The sequence below is a fragment of the Pyxicephalus adspersus genome, chromosome 2 (assembly GCF_032062135.1).
Source record: "Pyxicephalus adspersus chromosome 2, UCB_Pads_2.0, whole genome shotgun sequence".
Taxonomy (NCBI): domain Eukaryota; kingdom Metazoa; phylum Chordata; class Amphibia; order Anura; family Pyxicephalidae; genus Pyxicephalus; species Pyxicephalus adspersus.
The window spans coordinates 78,390,688-78,403,043 of record NC_092859.1 but is presented as its reverse complement, the minus strand read 5'-3'; the positions used below and the strand labels follow the sequence as shown (position 1 = coordinate 78,403,043).

Genomic DNA, 12,356 nt, shown 5'->3' with positions numbered 1-12,356 from the left:
GTTGGACTGCAGGAAACGTAACCCTTGCTGCATGCATAGTACCTAAAACAAATAAAAAAATATTAGCATATTATGGTATATAGCTCCTGACTCTATTACAATACTTCGGAAGACTGTATTTTTTTTATCAACACTGTCACATTTCCTATTCTACGCCATTCTTATCCCAATCTGCTCCACTGCCATCTGCTTTCTCTTCCGATCCAATCCTTCACCACACCTCTCTGCTTTCCCATGTTACTTCACCATCATTGCTGCCTGCTAAATTCTATCCCATTCCATGTCGCTGTTACTGACATATACTACCTCTTCTTATTCCAGTCCAATTATCAGGGACCCCTTTACTATACCCCAGTGGCACATACTGCTTGCTTACATTACCAATTTTTTAACAAAATATGGGCTTACATTACCAAATTTTCAACAAAATATGGGCGCCTGAACATTAATGTATGACCTCACACATTCTGTGACAGAATCCTGTGTTATTTGCTGCCTTTGCTGACGTCCCAAACCAACCCAATCTATTCCTAGATTGAAAATGTTTTTTTCTGAAACTAAATTCATAAAGTAATGATTTAGGAACTATAAATAACTATATACTAGATACAATATATTTGGTTTAACAACCTCCATTTAAATAGTAGCTTTTTTTTTCTATTTTCCCTGCTTTGCCTTTTGTTTTCTTTTCTATACACAGCAGAGATTTCCTCTTTCCGAACTGATGACTGACTGTCACAGAATGTATCCAGTGTCTTAGGGACAAACCATTTAAGTGTCGCAGGGATTTTTTAGAACTATTTAGGGGTGTTTATTGTTCCTGACACCCCCTTTCTCTCACTTGTTATCTTAATGTCACTGGAACTTTGATTTGAAGAAAATTTCCCCAAATTACACCCAAACTTCAGTAAAATGAATGTCATCTGAAAAATGGAAAGATTTCCGTATTTTTAGCATGTGTGTATTTTTTTTTTTTAGTCTGTTATTGTTAGTGACATCTGCCTTTTCTATGTTTTACAAGGGAACAGCCAGTTGAAGATAGGGAGTAGATAATGGACTACAAACACACAGACTTGACATTTGGGCAGGATACAGTTCTTCTAGTATTTTCAGTTGCTGCAAGCTGTCTTCCTGCCTTAGCCTCACCCTTTACAAAATCCTGTCATTGTCCCAAGATGTTTTGCTGTCATGGCTATAATGAATTGACCATCTTATTGTCCACACACCCATGTATTTCTGAAGAGCATCATCTCAACATTGGCTTTAGATGTTTCCATCACTATGACATTTACCAGATCTGTACTTTGGAAATAACATCTCTTGAACTGACATTGTTTATATAATGGGTGGTTGACTCAAAGCTGGTTGGCATCGTCTGATACACAACCATGAACATATCTTGGTAAGCTCACGAAAGCCAGACTGTTTGTGGTGTTAATTGCATATTGTGCTGTAATCCATTTTCTATGAAGTTCTGGGTTGTTTTTACTTCAAGCAGCTGAAAATTATGACCTCTTAAAACTGCATTATTAATTCTGCCAACAGGAATTAAATATGAGTAAAATTTGGCACATATTCTGGGCACATGAGTGTCAGGCGTGTTTCTGCTGTGTTTTGATGTTAAATTCTATTAGATTGCTGGTTTAAATGTGATATTCGTCATATAGCTGCAAGGTATAATTCATCATTAAAGTGTGTTCACTCACTAGCAAATGGTTTATTTCATATATTGCTTGTAATAGGCAAAACTTCTATTATGAGAGCTTCAATTTAACAAACAAATCAGAGCAGAGGTAGAGAAAACCACAGATTAATCAATTGGCATTTTTGCTGCTTTTCTTCTTGTAGCAGTTTCTTACCCTTAAAAAATCTTTACTGCCTTACCAATCTACTAATTTATGTGGCTTGACAGCTCATTTTATGAAAAATACAGCAAAGTAAAACGGTAAGTTGATTTTTTTCCTTGTTCAGGCCTGGCTATGGCATTTAGAAAAGTTTCTAAGGGGATAACAGGATTTTTTGGCAATATTACATTAAATAGGCTTATGTGTTGATTGGGTCCCTCCTTGAATAAGATTTGTCTGGTATATTAGGTCAGTGGTCTTTCCTTGAATAAGAATTGTCTGATATATAGGGTCTGTATTTACATGTTAAAGGACTATTCTACAGCACACCTTATATCTTAATTTTTTACTATCACAAAATCTTTCACAAACTTTGAAAAGTCATACTGGCTATATACAGAAAATGCATGCAGAGGGTAACATTATTGAAAGACTCACCTTTGTCATCTGACTGACTTGGAATAGCCAAAAGTCAAACTTTTGATAACTTGTACATGCAGTCGACATACTGATCTGTAAACCTTTGATAGCCTGTGATTTCATTGTATACCATTTCCTCTAGATGACTGCAGGAAATGGGATTACATCTACCCTGAACTGTTTGAGAAATAGGACTTTGATGTTTCCAAAGAGAAAGTCAAATGAGCAGCATTAAAATGAGCTGCAGCTGAATTAGTAGCAGGAGCAAGCAAGTGGTGTTGAGATGGTTAAATGAATACCTTTCTGGGAATAAGGATTACATTTAAATAACCTCTCCACTGTTTTTGATTCTGTTTGCTCTTGCAGGGTTCAATCATCATTAATAACATATATATATATATATATATATATATATATATATATATCAGAATGTCTTTAAAACTGTTTTAAAATCCAGGAAATGAGCAGGGTCAGCGCTGGCAACATAAATTATCTTCTGCCTTTTTTTATAGGCTCTGGAGATGAAATCAGAAAGGTCTAAGCGCTTGTTGGGTCTATTTTAGTTAGTAAACTTGTATTGTATTAATGGAGAAAGCAGCATTTGTAGAGTTGGAAGTAGAGGTGAAAATACAGCAATAATATCCTGCAGCCCTGGTCTCTAAAACTGCTAATAAACCCTTCGGTGATTCAGACCACTGATTGTTCAGTGGCAGAAAGTCTACATGCAAAATTGTATCTTTTCGTTAGAGGCTTAAGGTTTATTGTTTCGTTAAAGTACAAAGAAATCAAGCACTGATCAATAAAGCCTAGGGGTCTCGCAATACGACAGGAAAGAATAAAGGAAAGCAGATTTGGTACAGTGCACACAGATTTTAAACTTTGCATGTTTTCATTTAGAAATCTCTAACCAACTAAACTAAAACCACAAGAAATGTTCTATTTTAGCATAAGGCTTTGTGTGTTCAATTTTTAAAAAAAGGAGCAAGCATGTTAGGTGGCCAAATATTATTTAAATTTAACATGTAGATTTATAGGTATCTATTTGCTGTAGTCCACCTAAACTTTTAGTAAGTTGAAAATTATTTTAAATGTAATCCATTAACTAAACACAATTTTGTTTAGAAGTCTTCCCCCAATTTCCCAGGATCCTTGTCACTACTATTCATTTTAATGCCTTTAAGCAGTTCTCACCTTGACCATTGAGTCTAAGAATGCTACATGGCAATAACACTCTTGCCAGTTTAAAGATTGAATAAAGCAAGAAGACAGTCTGTCTGTTCCCAAGCAGAATCTGCCAGTCATCTGTCCTGGGATAGGAGGGAGTTAGATTTAATATTCCTGTTGCACTTCCCCTGTACCTATATATCCACAGGTTGGGTGGCATGATACATTTTACCTGCACAACTATGCTTTTTAACCTTTGTTCTGTATTGTCTTGACATGAACACTCAGCATGGCCCCACTTGTATGAACACTTTACTAGGTGTGTGGGCAGTATACAGAGCAAATGCAAGCAACAGTAAGTTAAAAATGATAATGCTTAAAAGCAGGTTTCATTTACCAGTTGGATTTTAGTTTATTCTGGGGGTGCCTTTATAGAAGCAGTATGATATGCTGATTGCTCTTCAGTATACTGTATGTGATTGAGAATTCTTCGACTATTGGCATGTTTTACAGCACAGTCGAGGCATTTCATTACTTCATTATTCTCACAAAACAAGAGCCACTTGTTCTGTGTTGTGTTTTTCTTCTTTTCTTTAAACTAATTTAGCAGTTTTATGAAAAGGCTTTTGCAAACATAAGCAGAATTTGTGCGGCACACAACAGCTATCATTTATAAAAAAATCCTATTCACTGGGGAAGCATCAGTGCTGTCTCTGCAAAAAGTTGTAATGCCATAATTTACAGAAGATTTGTTTATAATTCAAGATGAGGATAACATATCTCATTAAAAGGTTATTAGCATATTTATTACCTAGTGATAACTGAAAATTTGCTCATGGATGGGTTTAGGTGAAAATAGTCAGAGGGTCTAGTAATATTTTAGGTAATTATCAAAACCTTGCACAATGCCATCTTTAGTTGCCACCCTCTGATGGTGATTTAGGTGGCACTGATATGTTTTTATTTATGAATATAAGATAAAAACAAATATCGGTCTAATGCAAATCACAAGAAAGTGAGTTTTAAGTTTGTATGTTCAGGCAGGTCATTATTGCAGAAAGACACAGGTGAAGTCCCTTCTGCCAAAATGCATTTTACCTGCCGTATCTCTCTGGGTTTCTGAAATCAGAGCTGGACATGCTCTGTGTCAGCTTAGTTGCCACAAAACCTAGCATTTCCTGCTACCTTGTGTGTGCCAGAATTATTGAGTTGCCTTGCCCCAGCATGGCCAAAGATCGTCCAGGGAAGGAAAATAATTGGTGCCCAGGCAATGGAAAAGGTGGGCTGGCTTTGTTTAGTTCTACTTTACAGCATATGCCACATGAAAAGATTTGAAGCTAAATTTGAAATGAAATCAACAAATGTCAAACATTTTCAGGATCATTTTTAAGAAATATTGTTTATAAAAAAACAACTCCCATCCTGCTAAAAAAATTGGCTAATCCACACTGGCAGTGAAACTGTGGTGTGTTTACTGCTTCATCATGCAAGAAAACACTGACGCTTGGGAAGAGATGCTACATGTGTAGATTTCAAATATATTTTTGCCTGTCAGGTATTACTGTCATGGTTCATGATTTTGTATGACCCTAAACCCTTGTTCATGTTAGTGAGCTACATTCAGTGCATGCTTAACACAACACAGACAAATTTGTATGGTGGCAATGGTGTACTGGGTTGGTCTTTATTCTTAATAGAACCCCAAAAGTACCCTACCCACACACTGTAGTGAAAGGCTCTGCAAGGCACTGCTGTTCAAGCAAAGCATGCCACAAGTCAAAAATGAAGGCTCTTCTCTCTTACAGCTTAACTTCCCAATGATTTTTCTTTTCAGATCTTGGAGAATATAACAGGCATGTAGTTAGATTGATTATGAGCTTCTGTCCTTGATGGTGCAAGATGTTTATGTTGAACTCCTGACACAAAAGCTTTCATGTAAATGTATTCCTCAGTAACCTCAATATATATCCACTTGTGGGATGAACCCAGCATCTCTATTCGCTACAGACTGACCGAGGAAAACCACATGGGGGAGGATACCTGACCAGAGGGGAAAATAGCTCAGATTGGGCTTTATTACAGGAAATTCCTGCATTGAGTCCAGGAGTTGTATCATGCTGAAATCCTGCACAGATCTATATAAAATAATCAAGTACACCAGAGTTTTCTTGTATTTTTTAGATAATATTTAGTCTGAATTTCTTTATTAGGATAATGATTCCTTTTTTTCAGGTTTAGTTGTCAATAACAGCCCCTTAGGAAGATCAACTAAACTTTATGGTTGCTGGTGCTTATTGTGTTTGATTTGATTTGATGTAAATTGTCTTATTCCTTTCACACATTTACACAGGCTGTTTTTACTGAGTTTAATGTGTGTTTGAAATGTACATCAAATGCAATTTAACATATTGCCATTCATTTTAATAAAGCTATACACGTTACATTTCAGAGCCTGTGCTTGACATACTTTGCACTAGGCTTTGTTTTGTTGCAGCATGTCATATTGAGGGGAATAAGAAGTACAAGGAAGGCATGTCAGACTTGGCCTGCCTTGTCATAAGCTGTGTCTTTCAATTTGAACCCTTGCAGCTATGTTTGAGTGTAAATGTCTGTGTTTGATAAGAATGACTGTCAGTGTTCAATTCAACATTTGTGTGGTTAACTTATCTTAATTCACCACACCACAACAGAGAGTGATAATATATTCCATGATATAGAAGTTTACCAGAGTATGTTTATGAAGACTTTAAATAATTGGTTGTCATAAAAACTTGTTTAGGTAAACATCCCAATTTCTTAGCTTATTTACAGAATATGCACTTTAATTTCTGGTTAATACATGTTTTACCCTGTTTTAGGAGATAAAGTACAGTTATTTAATGTTGTAATGCCCTTTTTGAGTAACTTTCATTTAATGTAGCTTGTATTTGCGTACATATCTAAGTTTAGCATGGTATTGGGATTACTGTAGTTTTGATATGAATATCTGGTTTCGTTTTCCAGACATTGTGCATGAAAACCTAAAAATGGGATCTGATGGAGAAAGTGACCAGGCCTCTGGAACCTCATCTGATGAAGTGCAATCGCCAACAGGAGTCTGTCTTAGGAATAGAGTACACCGCAGAATTTCAATGGAGGTAATGAAAACAGAAGTTGTGAATGTAAAGCACAAAATCACAGATTGTTTGTTTTCAGGCAGCATTTGTCACAGGGGAAGAACTCGGAGTATTTAGGTGTATCAATAGACAATGAGATTATGCGTCTGGATCACTTGCTAATCCCAGGTTCCTGTAGACACCCTTAGATTCTTGGGAGTACAATCACTTGTCCAGATATTGTGGGGAGACAGGAGCTTTCAGCAGCCAGCTTGTCCCCTTTCTAAAGCATAGTAATGTTTGCTCAGAACATCCTTATTTATAGCAAATCTGATTTGGAATAGAATGTGCAGTGTTCCCAATGCATTTGCGTGAACGGAAATAAAACCTAACAAAGATTTTGAGCTTTATTCACTTTTTTTTTTTTTAAACATGCTGCTTTTATTCTGAACACAACTGTATGTCAATTTAACATTTTGTTTAACAAACCAATGCCAAAGAAACAAAAATTAAAGGTGTTTCTTAACTGTTACACAATATTGAACATTTAAAATGTAAACATTTTTCCTAATAAATATTCTGGCCATTGTTTGAAGAGAAGCTGGGATTTAGAATGTTTTTGCTAATATATTGTAAATTATGTAGACATTCTATTAAATGCACAATTTGTTGCTGTTAGGATCAGTTTTACTTGGCTCTGTTGAATTCCTAGTGAGTGCTGAACCATAGCACTTAATGCCTTGGATTAGAGCATTATTAAGCAGATAGATCCTTCCCATTGACTTGAAGAAATATGTCCTTAATGCCACATCAGAAGGCTTGATGAAGTTAGTGTTGTAATGACTATAGGAATAGTGTTTTTCTTTTCTTTTTTTTTTTTTATATACTTTTTTAAAAAAAAAAAAAACTTCATTTCTGCTTTAAATTTAGAACCTAAATGCCATGAATGCTAAGTATGCCAACTTAGCTACCTAAATGAGGGCATCAACGTACTCACATGTAGCCAGATACAGAGTAATTTATCAAATGTTTCTGACACTTGTTCCCATTAATGTTGAGGTTAACAAGCTGGGAAGTGCTGTCTAATCCATGCACTAAGGAAACGCAAGCGTTTATAAATATACAGAGATTTTTTATGTACTGTTGTCATGTTTTTAGGGCACCCACTGACAGCAGGAATTCACGCTGTCTCCCAGCAAAGTAATCTGGTGATTGAAACATTTACTGATATATCTGTGGAACTCATTTTGTAACGGTTACATTTTTCAATCAAAGTTTTTGGTTAAGTTTTTTTCTGGGTAGGGGGGTTCCTTTTATTTCAATACATTTCAATCCTTTATTTACACACATTTTTTAATTATTCTTTTTTAGGGGGCGGGGAGGTATTATGTGTGAGTCATACAAATAGAGCAAGCTACTTTAAGATTTCCAGATAGCCTAATCAACACTACATACCTTTTACAGGGAAAGGCATCTCCTCAGTACCATGCTTAGAAAAATACTGCACCCTACTGGATTCTTTTTTTAATACTTCAAAGAAGATTTTGTTTTGTTTTTTGTTTCTCTCTTTTGTTTTTGTTTTTTCTTACAGTACATGTATCCTGTCTTGTAGTCATAGGAAGTTTTTTGTTTTGATTGTTTTTCTTCTTATGTGATGTAGTAGCTCTGTAGTGCTTTATAGGTATTTTGTATGTCTACCCATGCTATCTATCACTATGGAAGGAATGTGTTCCTAAAACCAATGTAAGCTGTGTTTTTTAACACATGACACTAAAACATGAACATTGAAATGCAGGGCTGATGTTTCTGTGGTGCTACTACAAAGTAATTCTGTAAATTTCAGTTGTGAAAGGCAAAATTATTGCAATTGATAGAATTTCCAGTTTGTTTCCCATGACAATTTTTGTATCCTTTAAATAGGGGCTAAAATCAAAATGTAATCAATAATTTATTTTTTCTCTTTACTATTTATCTTTTCTCTTTACTATTTCTAACTTTATCTTCTTTACTACCAAATGGCATCACAATTTTTTTTTTTTTTTTTATTTCGATTTTATTGAAAAGACATCTCATTAAATGTAATTATCCATTTGGAGACCAAATCTTTAATGTTACATAAAAAGATAATTGAATTTCACCACATTATTCATGCTTTCTCTCCTTTAATCGCCATGATCAAGGGTGATAGAGCTGCATTGTTAGTGAGTCACTCATCCTTACAGCTGACAGCACTCCCTGCCTGAAGCACATATAAAGTCAGAAGGCAACTGATTCAATATGATGGTACACCGATTTACACTACAGTTTAAATCAGTATTATTCAGCCTGTTGGGAATTACATGTATCACTGAACCGACATCTTCAGCCTTACAAGAGCAATAGGGCTTCGTGTTTTGTAAACCCCTTGATGTAATCTGACGTTTGAAAGTTTATTCTATCAGTATGTATTTATACGGTCTTCAGAAGTATGTAAATTAAAATGTTTTCATCTAAGACCAGGGGCCTTGCTAATGTTTTAGTATAGCATTGTGCTCATAGTAGACTAAAATGTTAAATAACAAATGCAAAATAAATATAAAGTGTAAAAGCATGTATTTTAAAGCCATATTCCCAGTTTAGTGATCTGTTGCAGGACATGTGTCAATAGGGCTGATTTAATAAAGCACAAGGCTGGAAAGAATAAACTTTACATTGGTGAAGCTGGGTGATACAGCAAACCTGGAATAGATTTCCTAAAAGCCATTTGTACTTCGCAAATGTTTTTATTCCAGGACTAGATCCATTCCCGGTTTGCTGGATCACCCAGCTTCACTAATGAAAGTGTATCCTCTCCAGCCTTGGAGATCTTTAATAAATTAGGCCAATTATTAATTAAATTTAAGTTCATATTCTTCAATTTAATATTTATTTGGTTATTACATTATTAATAATACGTTTCTTACAGCAATAATTAAAGAGACATGGTAATTTAGGAAATGGGAAATCCAAGGGCTGTTACTTATTCTATTTAAAGACAAAGACAATGATGGATCGCTTGTTTCATTGGATTGTGGTTTCTAAAACTTCAGGGTTCAGTTTCTCCATTGGCAAATAAAAGGTTTTGAAAAAATAAGTTTATTTTTATAAATTATAATATAAATTTTCTTTGAACTATATAGCGGTTTATTAAATGAGAAATATTTATATAAGGGGTTCTATCCGGAAAGCACAATTTAGCAATACGTGTTGTACAAGTACATCTTAAAATACACACAAAAGAAATTGTCATTACAACCAAGATTGCTAAAAAAAAAAAATGTAAGCCCTAATTGGCCACTCTTTTTCCTCATTCAAAACAAGGCCCATACAGCAGTTTAAACCTAACCCCCACCCAACCCCCCAAGCTCTGTTTGCCATCATTAAATGAATCTAAACTCTGCCCTTCATTAAGGACTTTAAGGAACTGTTATCATTGATCGCTAATCTTACAAACTTAAAAATCTAATGATGATAACTTGATGTTGTGTGAGCTACTGGATTCTTAGTAGAGGTAATACAGCAAAATATAGTTTAACTGGAGAACAGATAAAAACTAATTTGAAAAATATGCTGTTTTTTGTCAGGATCTAAATAAACGTCTGTCGCTTCCGGCTGACATAAGGATACCTGATGGTTATTTGGAGAAGCTGCAGATAAATAGTCCACCCTTTGATCAACCTTTGAGTAGGCGATCACGGCGAGCATCACTGGTAAGCTCTGCAAACCCTAGCTGTTCACATTTGTGTTTTTATTTGTTTTTTGTTTTTTCATTAGTGGAGACATAGTCAATAAAAGCATTAACAATTGTAATGTAGTAAAATAAATGGAAACTGATTGGTAACTATAAAGCTTACAGGGTTTTATAATATAATTGTTTAGGAGGAAAAGGCTTTGTCCAACTTTTAATACTATAGCCCCCCCTAATACTTTGTCATATTTTTTTTTTTTCAGCAAAACTTTTCTAAACCCCAAAACAAACATTTTGAAGAAATGCAGTTTATCGGTCCTTTTTTTTTTTTTTTTTTTGCATTTAATTTTAATTAAACATCTAAGGGCTGCAATAAAATAAATTTTTGTTAGTTTATTTGCAATTTAGGACCTTTTAAGACTGCCATTGCCTTGGAGATGGTTAAGCATAGCCACAGTCTCCAGAACTCACCGGAGCCAACTTCTAGAAATTACCGATCAAAGCTTTGGGTTGTCTGCTGTCAACTGCTGCATCTAAAATTAATCTAAAATTAGCACAATTTGTAATATACAAGGAATAAATAGGCATAGCTTAATTTAAAACAATGCTTAGGAGGACACAGAGAATAATAGATTATGAAAAATAATTAAAATATACTTTTAATGCCAACAGACAAAAGATACCAAAACATAAGAGTTTTATGAAACATATTATATAAATATACCCAAATGTATGTAGAAAATGTAGTATGTGTTTAAAATGGACCAATGTTCGCTATTCTAAAAGTGTTTTTTACCATTTGTTTTCCTATTACAGTCTGAAATTGGTTTTGGAAAGATGGAAACCTACGTTAAACTGGAGAAGCTTGGAGAGGTTTGCAGCCTATATTTTGTTTACAAGATGTTAATGTGCATTATCACTAATATGTGGTCAATATAATTTTTCTTCCACGTTTAATAAAGATTTGCATCCCTAAGTTGGTGAGTCATTACTAAAAATAAATTTATAAATAAAGCTGGTGTGCGCTTTTAAGTCCAAGCTCAGCATTTAAATCGGCCACCTATTGTGCTTTAAAGTTCATGGTAAAAAAAGTACAAAAAGCACATTCTGTGAGACTAGCACCGTGTTCCATTTTTTTGCTGCATTATACCATATTATTCCTTAGCCTTGCCTAGTTATAAAAGAAAGGGAATAGTTATTTTTTTTTCTTAGATGTCCGAGTAACTGCTTCTGACAATTCACTTCTGTTTGATGTCCAACTAACCAAAAACAAAGCACTACATGTGTGAAATTATTCTTTAAATCAACAACTGTCCAGCATTTAACCTTAAACCCTAAACAGACATGCAAATATTGTTGCTTTAAACAATGTTTAGTGATAATTTCCTGTGAAAAAAGAACAAATGATTCCTATAGAGATAGAACTGTTCTGTTCCAGAGAGTAAGATAAGTGGGAGATGTCTAGCGGCTTCTTTCCTATTAGAAAAAGCAGCAGTGTTTAGTGGCCAGTGATCCAGCTCTGTGGATCGTTAAATAATATCAGAAGACAGACGCAATAAAACTACTTTTTCAGCCCGGATCAAAAAACAACCCTCTCTGACAGGCTTATGGCTTACTTGCCACATGCATGTTACCATAACACATTCAATGCTTTCTCTATGTAAGATTCCAACACTGCATGCTACATTGGTTTTGCAGTAAAACAGAGCAACATCCTTTCTGTGGAAAATTTCTGCAGTGTCTTCTAACAATGCTCCACCAGCAACACACTGTTTTTCCATAGATTAAGGGAAGACTTATAGCTCCAGTTCCATTATTTGTATCTGTGACCTTGTTGCAGATTTACCCTAGTCTTCTGTCCGGTAAACTTTTGTTAGCAGGAAAGGAAGTCAGGCCTATAATAGAGTCCTGGATAGCATTGAAAACAGGAGCTAAAATACTTATTTCCACAGTACAAAGGTCTAAATTAAAGTTGACTCAAGCAAACACACCAGTTTGTGTGATGAATTGTATAGTTAGGAATAAAATATTTAGCTACATAAATAGCTGTGTTTGCAAAATTGTATATGTTTGTTGTGTGTGTATACATTATGTAACAGATGTATGTATATATATATGTGTATGTAT

At 34.8% G+C, this 12,356-nt stretch overlaps 1 protein-coding gene across 2 annotated transcripts in view; it reads left to right on the top strand.

The window, feature by feature from the left end:
- The window catches only part of CDK17 (cyclin dependent kinase 17), a gene marked incomplete in the record, with an annotated part of 72,250 nt that overhangs the window by 47,508 nt on the left and 12,386 nt on the right, over positions 1-12,356 (top strand). For both annotated transcript variants that reach the window (XM_072401182.1, XM_072401183.1), the window contains 3 exon segments: positions 6,432-6,565; positions 10,126-10,251; positions 11,046-11,102. In XM_072401182.1, coding sequence (XP_072257283.1) covers positions 6,432-6,565; positions 10,126-10,251; positions 11,046-11,102 — 317 coding nt within the window.